Raw genomic sequence first — 13,834 nt, 5'->3', positions numbered from 1 at the left:
CACCCCTACAGATGGTCTGGTCGACTGCATGGACCCCGACTGCTGCCTCCAGCCCTTCTGTCATGTCAACCCACTGTGCCTGGGCTCCCCTGACCCACTGGACATCATCCACCCCGCATGGAGCCCCCAGCTTCCACCCCCTGTGTCCCAGCAGAACCTGCACTCCTTCTATGACCGCATCAAGTTCCTCGTGGGCAGGGACAGCACACACATCATCCCCGGGGAGAACCCCTTCGATGGAGGGTGAGTTCATTGGGCCCTGGCTCCAGCCATGGCTCTCTGAGGGAGAGCTGGTCACCTCCAGGGCAACATTTGTGGGGGTGGGGGTGGGGGTGGGAGGAGGCCAGGAGGGGTGGCCATCAAAGGCTATTGATGGAATGTCAGGGGAGGGTGGCGGAGTAGCGGCCTCAGATGGCCGCATTTAGAAGGTACACTCTCCAAGGCATTTGGCATTTTTGATGAGCAAAGTTTTGTTGTTCCTGCTGGGTGATGGATGGGGAGAATGAGAAATCAGTGGTCCAGGGGGAATCTAGGATCAATACCCACTCTGCAGGCCGCCATCCCTGAGTCTGCAGTCCCAGACGAGCTGAAAGGCTCTAACACTGCTCACCGTCAGAGCTGGTGTCCAGAGGCTTGTCAGGCTGCGGTGGGTCCACCCGCTGGGGTCCCAGGCCATGTGCCCGCGCATTCTTTCACAAGTTTTAATTGTGTCAGCCATTGGGCAGTTTTTTCCTGGGATCTCCTCTCTGCAGGCCCTGTGCTAGAATCAGAGAGATGAATAGAATACAGCCCTGTTCATTGGCCATTCCAAGTCCACTTACTAGGGGCATAAAAAAGAGACGGTTCCAGTGTGAGAAGCCAGAAATATGCCCCCAGGCAACTCTGAGATCATAAAGGAGGTGCTCCTGGGTAGGGGGAAGGCCATTACTTAAGAACTGCATCTTAAAGATGGGAACTAGCTGGAGGGAGAGGGTGACCAGGGAGAGGGAACATGCAAAGACCCAGGAGCATGAAAGGGCACAAGAGCCAGCAAAAGATTGCTCTCTATTCTTCACCCACAGATCAGGGTCTGTGAACTAGGAAAATGTATCCAAAAAGGGGGGATTTATAGTAATTTCTTTTGAATGTCTTCCAATGTAGTAATGCCTCATAGATGCAGAGGTTTCTCTAAAGTCTGCTCAGTTCAACTGAGCACTCACAGACTCTGTACCTTCTACGTTCATGACTTCTGTGCTGGGAGTTCCTGCCCTGAGTGGATAATGCGGTGGTGATGAGGGGTGGGAATGGTGAAGGACAGCCTCAAGTTTTGTTTAAAAGGGGAAATCGGGAGGGCTTAGTCATGGGTTGGGTCTGAGAGATGCTAGAGCGAGGAGTCTCTTACTCAGATGCCCAGGTCGATGGCGGTACCCTCACCAGGGACCTGAGAGCTGAGCAGGATTGGGTGCTCCACCTGAGCACCCTAAGGGCAAGGAAGGGACACACCACCATAGGGCACACAAGAGGACATGTCTATAGTTCATCAGCAAGTCTGCAGCTCATGCAGTGGTTAGGTAAGGCTGTAGATCTTGATTTGAGAGCTATCAAGAAACACGCAGGAGTTGATCACGAGCACACAAAGTTTGCTCAAGGAGAATGAGTGAGGGGAGAAGAGCCGGGACCTAAGAAGGAATCAGGGGAGCTGCCCCCGGTAAGTGGTATTATCACCCCCAGAGTGTAACTGGGACTTCAAGAAGAAGGCCTCGCTGCTGGGCCATGATGGAGCCAGATTTGCACCAGGGCCTAGTGGACTGCAGGGCCCAGGATTTTCCCAGCCCTGCCCTTTCTCACAGGAACAATGACAAGACCAGGAAGAGAAGTGGGGAAGTGCTCTGAGCCCAGACAGAGGGGCATGACGCAAGTGTGTAAAAGCTTTCAAAGGAACTTTTTTAGAGATGAAAGCACTTCATAGTCCAAATCCTTCAACCTACCCTTGAGAGGTTCAGTGACCTTCCCAAATTCACAAGCTGGTCAAGCGGCAGAATCAGGGGCAGCACTAGAGCGAGGAAACCCCTCTTCCTTTATGTTGGCCAGAAATGCTGCCTTTGTCTCTGGGTCAGAAGCTTTTGGCTCTCTCACCCAGCTGTGTGGTTTTGTATGTATGCTGTGGGCCTTCCCATGGCATGAGTCCTTTCAGTCAACTGGAGATGTAAATATTATTCCAGCCAAGGGAATACTACTTACTCAGCCTTTCTTTACTGGACCCGTTATGGAATCTGTTTAGGGCTGGTTGGCTTCCAGTGGCTGTTCTGCTTGTGGGATGCCCTCACCATGCCAACCTGGCCAGTGCCAGCAGGGACCATGCACCCCTGTGTGTCCTCTGGTCACTGGCCATGCCTGCTGCTTGTGTGCGGAGAATAACTGTGGGACCTGCACAGGGACCTCAGTAGTGTGGCTCCAGCAGGTCTCGCTTGCCTTAAGGAGCCTGTCTAGTGGGGAATGTGGGAAACCTGCACTGAGAGAAACTGACCTCTCAGCGGGAGGGCAGTATAGGCCTCAGAGTCAGGCCAACTTGTGCCTCCGAGCCTGGGTCTGCCTCTCTGGGTGCACAGCTCTGGGCAAAGGGCTTCATATGCCAAATATGCTCAAGACAAATATGCATAGATATTACCTTGAACAATGAAGAAATGGAAGGAAGGAAGGAGAGAGGGAGGGATAAGGGGAGGGGCGGTAGGAAGGAGGATGGATGGATACATTATCTGGTTTACTTAATTTTATACTGTGGTTCCAGAGTCCGGAGAGGTTAAATCATCTACTGAAAATCACATTACAGATTAGTAACATTATTTCTATATCTGTCACCTTCAGTTAAATTACAGATGTATTCAAAGAAGACACCATTCAACTCCTCAAACCTATAATACTGGACTCTAGTATGTGCTCTGCAAATGAATGGATAATGGAAGCTTCCAAATGTTACTATAAAAATTCTTTTTACCTAAATTTTCCTGAGTCATTATATCCCTGCTCCTCACTGATCTAGATTCAAAGGAAACAGCTGCCCATCACTACCAAGTATCCCCAAATAGATTTTCTTGGAAAACAAGCCCAGGAGACAGCAGATGCTTTTCTCCGTGGACTACCACCTCCATATCCCGTGGCCTCAATCTGGGCCAGAAATACAGTGCTTATTTGCATAGTTGGGATACAGTGAAATCAGTTACCAAGTTTGGATTATTACTTTCTTTCCTCGCAGGTGAAGAATGTGGAGTGACAGAAAGTGCCCAGAGTTTGAGTCCTGGCTTTACCTCCCACTAGCTCTGTGTGGCATCAGGGAAATGAGTTAACCTTTGTTCACCTGCCTCCAGTGATAAATTGGCAAGAACAGCGACTATTCATAAGAGCCATTGAAAGCATTACCCGAAATAAAGCACCTGGCACAGGGCTAGGTACACATGTGATCAGTAAATGGTGGCTTTTATGGCAGCAGCCTGGCCTAGTGAAAACAGTACAGGCTTTGAAATGAGGCAGAGCTGGATTTAAAGTCAGTTGCATCCACTTTCTGGCTATGTGACCTTGGGAAAATTCCTTAACTTCTCTGAGCTCTACTTTCCTCATCAGTAAGAGTGGGGTGGTAATGTCTGTTTTGCAGGGTCGCCATGAGAATTAAATGGAAAAAAAATGTACATAAAATCTCAATCTAGTGCTGGCCACCCACAGAATGCTTGCTAGTTATAAGATAACTAGAGGCCCAATGCACGAAGATTCGTGCAAGAATAGGCCTTCCTTCCCCTGGCTGCTGGCACAGGTTTCCCTCTGGCACCCAGGACCCAGGCTGCTTTGCTCCAGCCGCCGCCAGGTATCTGGGACCGGGGCTGCTTTGCTCCGGCCACTGCCGCCACCCACACGGGGCGTGCTCCGAGCCGCGCCGCACCCCCACCCCTGGTGTCTGTGTGTCCAATGGGATGAGGGCGTGCTCTTCCACCCCTGGTGTCTGTGTGTCCGCTGGGGTGGGGGCGGCACACAGTCCCCTCCCGCCCATCTGTGCGCGCAGCTCCTCCTGAGCTGTCGTGATGCAGCCTCCTCCAGCCTGGCATGACGCCCAGCTAATTTGCATATTACCTGTTTTTTTATATATATCGAAGTTGGTGATTAGGAGGAAGGTGATGGTGTGATGTTGCAGAGAGCTTCCACCTCCACTTCCTTAATTGGAAGCGAAACTTGAAAGTAACCTGTGCTCCAGGAAAGTCCAGCAGCCACCCTGAGAGGAACCGGTTCCGACTGTCCAGTCCTTGTTTGGGGAAGGGGAAGGCAGCAGCATGCCAGCTGGCTGTCAGGGGATCCTCATTAGGGAGGAATCCAGTGGCACTTTCCCAGGGAGTGGGATTTCTGAGGGACACACAGACTTGACTTGGTGCCTGTATATAACACTAACAAGGCCTGTGACTGACAGAAAACCCCATACCCTTCTGCACCTCATATGCTGTGCTGCAATTTGTATAGTCTGAATGGGAGTCTGTTTAACAGGCTCCAAGAAGCAGTCTGTCAACCAGAAACCCAGCAGCATGTCTGAGCCCAGCAAGGCAAGGCAAGCCCAGAAGTACAGCTCCTTCACTCTGCAGACTCGCAGCTGTGTGTCTGACTCAGGGAGGGGGCTCCCTATGCTTCTGCGCAGCATCCCCGCTGGTGGCAGAGATACAGGAGCAGGGGTGGCCCTCGGGAAAAGATGCGAGCAGCTCCCCAGGGTGTGAGGGCCCCAGCCATGCAGAATGGGCTCTGGGCTGGGCTGCACCCCATAGAGCAGTGGTTCTCAACCTTCTGGCCCTTTAAATACAGTTCCTCATGTTGTGACCCAACCATAAAATTATTTTCGTTGCTACTTCATAACTGTAATGTTGCTACTGTTATGAATTGTAATGTAAATATCTGATATGCAGGATGGTCTTAGGCGACCCCTGTGGAAAGGGTTGTTGGACCGCCAAAGGGGTTGCGACCCACAGGTTGAGAACCGCTGCCGTAGAAGAAAGCATAGAGCTTGACTCAGAACTGAAGCAAAAGGGCTGCCAGATGGACTCAGAGTGAGGAAGGCGTCCCTCAGAAACACTGTCTGGTTCATCTGTGTCCCCGGAGCTCGGGACTATGCCTGGCCCAAAGCAGGTGTTCAATACAAGTTTAATGAATACAGTAGCCCTATCTGACATTCTGTGTGGCTGTCCTCAACTCCACATAAAGTGATGGAGATGAGAAAGACTGCAACTGATCTAAAGTAGGTCTAAAGTAGGAGAGAACATCATAGGCATAGGAACCACCATCACCAGATTAGGTAGTTGGATTGCCATCTTTCCTTCCTGGCCTGGATGTCTGGACCCCACCTGCCACCTGTCCCTCACCTGGAGTGCCCTCTCTTGAAACTTGAGTGGGATGGGAAGGGTCCCCAACTAGATTGTCCATAGATGGAGGACAGATAACAGAATCCAGACTGTGGAGCGTGGGGTCAGACAGCTGGAAGAGGGCAGCATAGGACATTTCCTCCTCAAAGCACCCAAGGCAGCTCTTTCCCCATTATACAGCTTTGGTAGTATCTCTTCTCTTAGGAAGGACTGGCTGGGTGAAGGGGCTGAGCAGGGGACAGCCACATCACTTCAGTGAACAATTGTGGCTTACCAATGAGGGGCAGGTTAGCCAATTATGGGAAGAAGTTCTGACAAAAGAGCCACCCCCAAGTTATTGAACATCAGTTCAGGATATGTTTGAGGACACTATTGTGAGAGCAGTGATGTGAGGTTGTCAAGTCTGCCGGGGTTCTTGTTCCGGCATTAGAAGGGTTCAGGAAATCTGGAGAAGGGGCCATGTGTAACTTAAAGAGTCCAGAGATGAAATATAATTTTGAAAGGCATATGGGGGTCAGAGGAGCTTAGCTAAAAGGAACTAAGATCTCCTCGTCTCAGGATCCCATGCTTTTTATTAACACAATTTGTCCTGAGGTGAGGCAGAGATATACACTTCAAAGGGTCAGGGTTTCGTATACAGAGACATTGTCGGAATGGGGAGAATTAGCCTACACCTGTTCAGGTGTTTGGCCAGTAGGAGGCAATAACATGTAGATTAAGATGCCCTGAGCTGTCTGGCAGCAAACAATCTTCCCTTTTCAGGTTTGGAGAAATGCCTTTAGCCATTCCCAACAGGTGATAACATATGTGACTCAGCCCTTGTTGAGTCCCCAAGTTCTATCAACCTTTCGATGAAACTCTTGAAATTCTGACATGCTAGAATTGGCTTCCGGCAAAGTCTTTCTGGGCTCCCTTACACATAGCAGGTTATCAGCTCACTCAGGCTAGTAGTTGGGTGAGAACAAACTGTTATGAAAGTCAGCTGACATGACACACTGAACCCAAAGAGAAAAGACTCAATAAGTCAGGGGGATTTTAGAAAAAGGAGGGATGGGTGACCAGAGCATTCATCCCAGAGGAGGCTGAGGATCATATACTGTACAGAAGGTCAGATCCCATGGGCAGGCTCAGAGAGGGACAAGGTGCCCACAGAACACAGGCTCTGTTTGGGGAATACTGGTCAGCACCTACTCTGCTCTGGGCCTGAAAGAAGAAAGTAAGCATCTGTACCCCATTACATGACAGGCTCTTTGTGTGTCCCAAGCCTTGTTAGGCATTGAACCCCTAGTGCCTAGCATGGGGGTTGGTACAGACTAAGCCACAGTGAATGGGAGAATGAGTCAGTGAGTCATCCAGTCAGCCACTGCTAGGTGTCTGAAGAGAAGTGAAGACAGTGTTCTGAGAGTTCAAGGTGGGCTATCACTCCCACTGTAGATCCATGTCCCTGAGCTCCACACACCACAGGCACTGCATCTGGTGCCTCTCTGTGTCTGCAGCACCAGACACAGGACCTGGCTCAGGGTAGGCAACAGTAAATGTTTGCTTTTGTAAAGGAATGAACAAACAAGCAAATGAACTAATGAATGAAGACTTCTGGTAGGAGATGGCCTTTGGCCTGAGACAGAGATTTCAATGAGGAGGGTTGGCCACTAAAATATTATTCATCCTACCCCAGTTGGTTGGAGCGGCATCCATGCACCAAAAGGTTGCAGGTTCAATTCCCGGTCCAAGCACATACCCTAGGTTATGGGTTCAAGGTTCAATCCCCATTCAGGGTGCGTACGGGAGGCAACTGATCAATGTTTCTTTCCCACATTGATGTTTCTCTCTCTCTCCCTTCCTCTCTTTGTGGAATCAATAGAAACATATCCTCAGATGAGGAATTTATCCAACTTCAGGTCACAATATCCCATGAGTGCATCATAAAATCAATTTAGTGTGTTGAAATTCTGTTTTTAATAGAAGTAAATTTAAATGGAATTGGAAACAACGAGATGGAAAATATTAGTGTAAAACTGTAAAATGGATATGTACTTCATGAAACTTGTTTTGGTTTTGTGCATGCATGTGTGTGTGTGTGTGTGTGTGTGTGTCTATGTCTATGTGTGTACATACTACTGCATAGGCTGTATATGGGTTTCAGTTGAATAGTACTTAAAAATGCATTCTAGACTGAGGAACCAGCATAACTTTCCAGGATACTCAGAGAATGTGGTTAGAACATAATTATGGTGATATTATTTTACCAATCAGAAGTCAACAGACATGCTCTAACATTTGAAATCAAGATGGTCTTAGGAAACTGGAGTATATGATCTCGGCGCGCAGGGGGAAACATGTGGGCGAAGGAAGAGCATAAGAAACTGTGAGGCCGGAAAGGTGGTTTGGAGCAGGAACAGAGAAAAGCTATGCCCCCTCACTGTTCACTCACCAGATCAGAGCATTTCATCTCCTCTAGGACTTCACACTGGCTGTAAGCAGAAGGGAAGTCACCTGGGTGTCTCATAAGTCTTCAGAGTTTCTTTCAGACCCTTTGTGAAGGCACAGAATATTCAGGGATTTTTAAAACAACTGTTTACAAGAGGAACAAAATAATGGAAAGGAGGGATAAAAGATTATGAATGCAATATAATTTTTTATCAGCCCACTGCCGATCTGAAGACACATACAATTGTCAGTGGCAGAGCAGTTACAGAAAAGCATTTGCTTGCCACTCCACCTCCCACCCTCCACACCCCCCCTCACCCACACCCCCGCCCCCGGCCTCAGATAGCCCTCAGAGAGGCTGAGCGGGAGAGAGCATCTAATGGAGTTCAAATAAACACCAGCTTCCTGACAGCTGGCCTCTGAGCGAATTTATTATTGAATTATACTCCTGCGTTTTCAGTACAAGCTGAGCTGACAGGCTACCCCACCAGTTTAAAACGGGGAGGGGGGCTAAGAGAAAGACAATGATAAATTACCCTGATGGAAGATGGAAGAAGGTATGGATCCTGCTTCCTCCAAAATGCCAACCATCATATATTATTCATGTTGGTTTTTTAAAAATCCCTCCCCACATTGAAATGAATCTTTATGATGATAAAGCAACGAGGTGGATTTAATTCAGGATGCAGGCAGCAACTTCTCACATCATCCCGATGAGCAGCTAACAACTCCTCCTCTGCCACTTGATCGTCCCTTTATTGATTTCAAAGACGAATTGTAATCTCTGTTTGCTCTGTAGCTTGAGCTTGTTCGTAGCTGTCCATCACAGGAAGCGTTGGCAGAGGATGCTGTGCTGGAGCTGGAACCACTCGGGGTTTAGAGGAGAGAGCCTGCATTCAAATCCCGGGGCAAGTTAGAGCAAGTGGCCTTAGGCGGGAGAGCTTGCTCAGTTTCTTCATCTGTAACGTGGACTTACTAATTCCCACCCTGCAGGTGGTTGGGAAGATTAGATGAGATAAATTACCCCAAAGCCCAGTGGCTGGCACATAGCATACATTCAGTAATAACAGCCAGCATTTCCCAAGGATGGCCCATGTGTAAGGCGTTGTTCCAAATGCTTTGTAAGTTTCATAAGGACTAACGCCTCTACGTCTCCCCCAAACCAGATGACATAGGGACTTCACCACCCCCCTTTTACAGATATGAAACTGAGGCACAGTGAAGTTGGGTAACCTGGCCAAGGACATAGAGCTTGTAAGTGGCAGAGCCAGCATACAGAGCCACGCCGATTGGCCCTGGATCCCATGTGCTGGGCCTCGGTTCTTCTCTTTTAGGCCCTTTATATTCCCATCTCAGCATCGTCAGTTCAGAAATTTTGACAGCATGGTGCTGCTACAACACTACAACCCCAGGTGGCCCTGACTTTCTCTCTAATACTGCACACAAAAACAACAAACAACAAAAACCACAAAAGCTAATGTGCAGTAGGTCTCAGTGCTTCCTTCAGAGCACTGCCTCAAAGGCAGGTAGACTTGGCTTGAATCTTAGCCCCACCCTTTGCTAGCTGTGTGACCTAGGACAACTGTCTTAACTCTCTGTGCCTCATTTTCCTCATCAGTCAGATGAGGATAATAATCCATACCTCATGGGAATGTCTAAGGATTGAACAAGATGTAAAACACATGTCAGGGTAATAAGCATTTAATAATTGTTAGTAGCTGTTACTGCTAACAGCAAGAGTCAGTGTTAGCATTAACAATGGCATCAATATTCGTATAGGTTTTAGTGTCACCATGAGAACTGGGATGAAATTGAGAATCTTAGCCTGAAATATTAGCATAGTTATATAATTGATGCAAATGTCCCACACCATGGCAGGCAGAGGCGAATGGACCTTTGAGGTCATCAACTCTTTGTGGTAAAAGAGGAAGCTTTAACCCAGAGTAAGCTCCTGGCTCAGCAAGGTGGTGACAGAGCTCGAGTCCTGGAGATCCTGGGGTCCTAAGTGAGGGTTCTCTCAAGCAGTGATTGCAGTGTTCAAGGTCAGGGACTTCCTGTGTTTCTACCCAACACTGATAAATGTCTAGTAATAAGAAGTTAAAATGTTGGAGAGCCACGCATCGCATTACTAACGTTGTCCTTTCTGGAGAATATTGGGTGAGGACTTACCAAACGCCTCCGCAGTGAGTCCAAAGGGCCCTCCAGTCAAAGCCTGGAGGCATTAAGAGTTGACTAAGTGAATTCCACAGTGAGGGGCTGTGATGTGGGGAGATGCTACCTCTGGGCAGTATTCTGGCAGAGGGGAAAAGTCTGCCTCCCCTGCTCCACCTCCACTGTGGGTCCATGAGACTCGACCCTGTGAGTCCAGCCTGCAGGCCTCTATAACCAACCCCAATCTTAAGAGAAGGGTTTAGAGCAACCCCAACAGCCTCAAGTCCTTCAACTGTTCCTCATTCTCACCCTTTGCTTGCCAGCTCTGCCAAATGGATGTCTGTCTTGTTCCAGAATCCCAGCCTCATCTTCTTTGCCTAAGTAGCCTGGCACCCCTGCCACCTAAGGAATCAAGTCTTACCTTACCTTCTCTTGCCAGGGTTCCACCCCTGCCATATCTGGGTCTGGAGCTCCATCCCTTTTCTTCTTAGGAACCTGGGCATCATTCCCTGGTGACACACGGGATGTCCACATCCAGCTGCCCTTGGAGCTTCCACACCATGCCTGTTGCCCCTGTCAATCCTCCTCCTTATCCCTTGAATGACTGTTTCCCTCAATTGCCACCTGTGTATTGCTACACACCTGAGATCAGCCTGTGAGCTGGACATGCTTCAGGCCCCTTTCTGCGTCTCTGCCCAGCTTCAGCCCTACCCGGAAGCAGGTCTCATTGTGGTCCATCCTAGTCTCTCCCTTCCGGGTGAAGCAGCACCTGTCCTACACTCTGACCAGAGACAGGACACTCAGTCATGGATGAACTTGTCCACTGAGAGACTATGTCTGGAGTCACAGTTAAGCAGAGCTGCCTGGAGTTTTTCTAATAGCACAAACCAACTCCTGAGAAGTCTTCCTAGAAGCAGGCCTCTGGCTGCATAGCACAGAGCACAGCCTCTCTAGACATATACACCTTCCATGGCCCCAGGCACGTGTTCCTGAGCCATGTTCCCCAGGCCTGGCCATCCCTACCATCCAGGGTCAGGAGCCTTGCCCCTCCAAAATGATCTCTACCAGCCATCCTCTTGGTTCTATTTCTGCTGTGCCACACCAGTGGGCTCACACCTCTGGAAATATAGTGTTATAAACAGTCAAGGGCTCTGCTTCTGTGTGCACCTTTGTCAGCCAGCAGAAAGAATGTCAGAGGGCTCCTGGGGGAGAGGACTCAGCCCAGAGCATCAGCATGCAGAAGAGGTTGCCCACAGGCGTGGGTGATCAGAGCTGTTTAGTAGTGTGCTGTGTCAGGCGGTGAGTAGTTTGAGAGGTGGGGTGACTTTCCCGGGTTCTCACAGATACTAAATGATGCATCCTTAATTTGAATCTGGCTCCTCAGCAAATCCTGCAAGATGGGCAAGTCCATTCCATGTGTGGACGTTGTTTTCTCACCTCTACAGTGAGAAGTTTGGAAGAGATGGTCAGGAAGGTCTCTTACAGGGCATGACTAGTGGGTTCCCAAGAGTGTGAGTATGGAAAAGCTGGTTAAGGAAATGGAGGCAGAGCTCTGGAATGGAAGGCGAGAGAGGGAGCTGCAGAGCAGCTTGTGTGGCCGGGCTCGAAAGAAGGTCTTGAAGGCTGCAGAGTGGACTGGGTCAGGCTTCCGCTAGGAACCTTCTGGATGGGGGTGGATTGACAGGCCATGAGGTGGGACTTGTTATTTGGGCCTAAATGAGGTTCCCACAAGACGTCGGGTAAAGTGTGGTAGATGCTGGAAAGATCCCGTCAGTCAGCATGAGTTAGCAGAAAACAGGTTAAGGGTTGGTGCAGGTCAGGCATATAAATCTGCTTAAAATGGGTAATGCAGAGGAGTGATTTGCATAGCCAGGAGTGGCAGAGAGTAGCAAATATTTTAAGGCAGAGAAGGACTGAAGATCTTTTTGCTGCCTAGATCCCAAATGATTATTCTAATCTCCTGAATACAAGTTTCCTTAGCAGTGTTCATTTAATAAAAGAAGTTAAAGCTGCAGTTTTTCTCCCTTCACCTTCCTTTATCTGTTTGTATAATATACACTTGAATAACAAATGTAACTTAATTTCTGACAGTTGGTTTGTTTTGTTTTTAATTTTTCAAAAAAGAGGTACAGATGAGGGGGCTACAGAATCAAAGTAGGAGGTCTGCGAGCGGAGGCCGGCGGGACTCCGAGGGCAGGAGCCAAGCTTTGCAAGGCAGCTGGGGCAGAGCAGTTAGAAAGGCCCAGCCCCTCAGCCCTCAGTTCCCTATTTAGCCATAACCCTGCCAAGGTCAAGTTACTCCAAGTTCTCTGGCATCACCTTACAGAAACACATCAGCTCTTTATTCCTTCAGTAAATAACTTATCAAGAGCTTACTCTGTACCTTGTTTTCAAATTCCAGGGCAAACCCTTGTTTGGGTGGAGGCTTTCTTTTGCCCACTCAGAAATGGGCATCAGCCACACTCAATGCGAGGATCACAGCAGTGAGGGAGATGTGGTCCTGACTCCAGGGAGCTCAGGGTCTGCTGGGGGGAAGGTTGTCTGATATGTGACAGCACTCAGCGTTTCTGCAGAGGAGCCCCGAGGGCCAGGAGTGCTGAGTACCATTTGGAGAATGCTCCAGGTGGGTGCTGAGGGTGAGCCTAGGCCAGTGATGGCGAACCTATGACAGGAAAACTCATTTTTTTTGGTTGATTTTTCTTTGTTAAATGGCATTTAAATATATAAAATAAATATCAAAAATATAAATCTTTGTTTTACTGTGGTTGCAAATATCAAAAAAATTCTATATGTGACACGGCACCAGAGTTAAGTTAGGGTTTTTCAAAATGCTGACACGCCGAGCTCAAAAGGTTCGCCATCACTGGCCTAGGCAGTTGTCAGTTGTGAACAGGGCAGGTGGAAGGTTCCAGAGAGAGGAAACAAGTTAGAGATAAGTATAAGCATTGTATGAGCTCCATCAACATTCTAAAGCATGTAGCAGAACTACTTGAGCTAGATTGAGTGGCGCCAGATTAAAGCCGTTATCCATTCTTATATATGCGTTGGATTCTATTTTACATCCAGCTGTGAAAAACTTCAGCCTGCATTGACAGAGGAGAGAATGCAGGCCCAGGGAGGTCAGAGGACTCTCCAAGGTCATGCAGTTAGAATGGCCACCCTGCCCAGGGCCCTTTTCACCACACTCCTACCACTTCTCCCTGACTGACAGCTAAGGTTGGGTTATTTGCTTGATTCTGTTTCGCAGGGGTTTTGTCTCTCCAGCAGTGTCGTGTCTTGATCCCAAACCTGGCCACTGCCCTCAGGAAGCAACCAGGCTGACCTTCCCCCTCCTTGGCATCAGCATGGCCCTCAGTCAGACCCTGAGTGCATGACTGGACTAATGCCAGCATGCTTGATGCCCCTCTTGGCCTGGCACAAGCACTCGTTCCTGGCAGAGTTCGTCCAGCCTAATTGCCTGTTTTGTATCCCAGCTGCCTGACATATGCCAAGCTCATGTGTTGACTCACTAGTGTCAGAGACAACTACACTCAGGATTTCACATTGGCTTTGGTGAGCTCCAGCCAGCAACTGGGGGCTGCATTGCATGCATTTCTGAAACCCCCAGCACCTAACACAGTGCCTAGCAATTTAGTAGGTACCCAGTTGTTTTTTATGACATTAAAGTGAATTTTAGTGACTACAGATATATAACAGTAGTAAGAATAAGGACCTAGAAGTAAGAAGTCCTAGCGTTGAGTGTCAGCTCAACCAATTGAGTTCTTTGCTGTCTGACCTTGGAGCAAGTCTTTTCTCTCTGAGTTTCAGTGACTTGCTTCATTTTTTTTATCTAACAAAAGTCTTCAGAGAGCAATATCCCATGCTTTACTTGTAGTCACCGGAGATGCGGG

General features: G+C 48.7%; 1 protein-coding gene across 1 annotated transcript in view; it reads left to right on the top strand.

The window, feature by feature from the left end:
* TENM4 (teneurin transmembrane protein 4) overlaps positions 1–13,834 on the top strand; it is a 198,082-nt gene that overhangs the window by 102,633 nt on the left and 81,615 nt on the right. Inside the window, 1 exon segment of the mRNA XM_023755918.1 lies at positions 12–243. Within this exon segment, the coding sequence (XP_023611686.1) occupies positions 12–243 (232 nt within the window).

Source organism: Myotis lucifugus, unplaced genomic scaffold (assembly GCF_000147115.1).
Source record: "Myotis lucifugus unplaced genomic scaffold, Myoluc2.0 scaffold_86, whole genome shotgun sequence".
Taxonomy (NCBI): Eukaryota; Metazoa; Chordata; class Mammalia; order Chiroptera; family Vespertilionidae; genus Myotis; species Myotis lucifugus.
The sequence above is the reverse complement of the archived record's forward strand: the minus strand, read 5'-3'. Positions and strand labels throughout refer to the sequence as shown.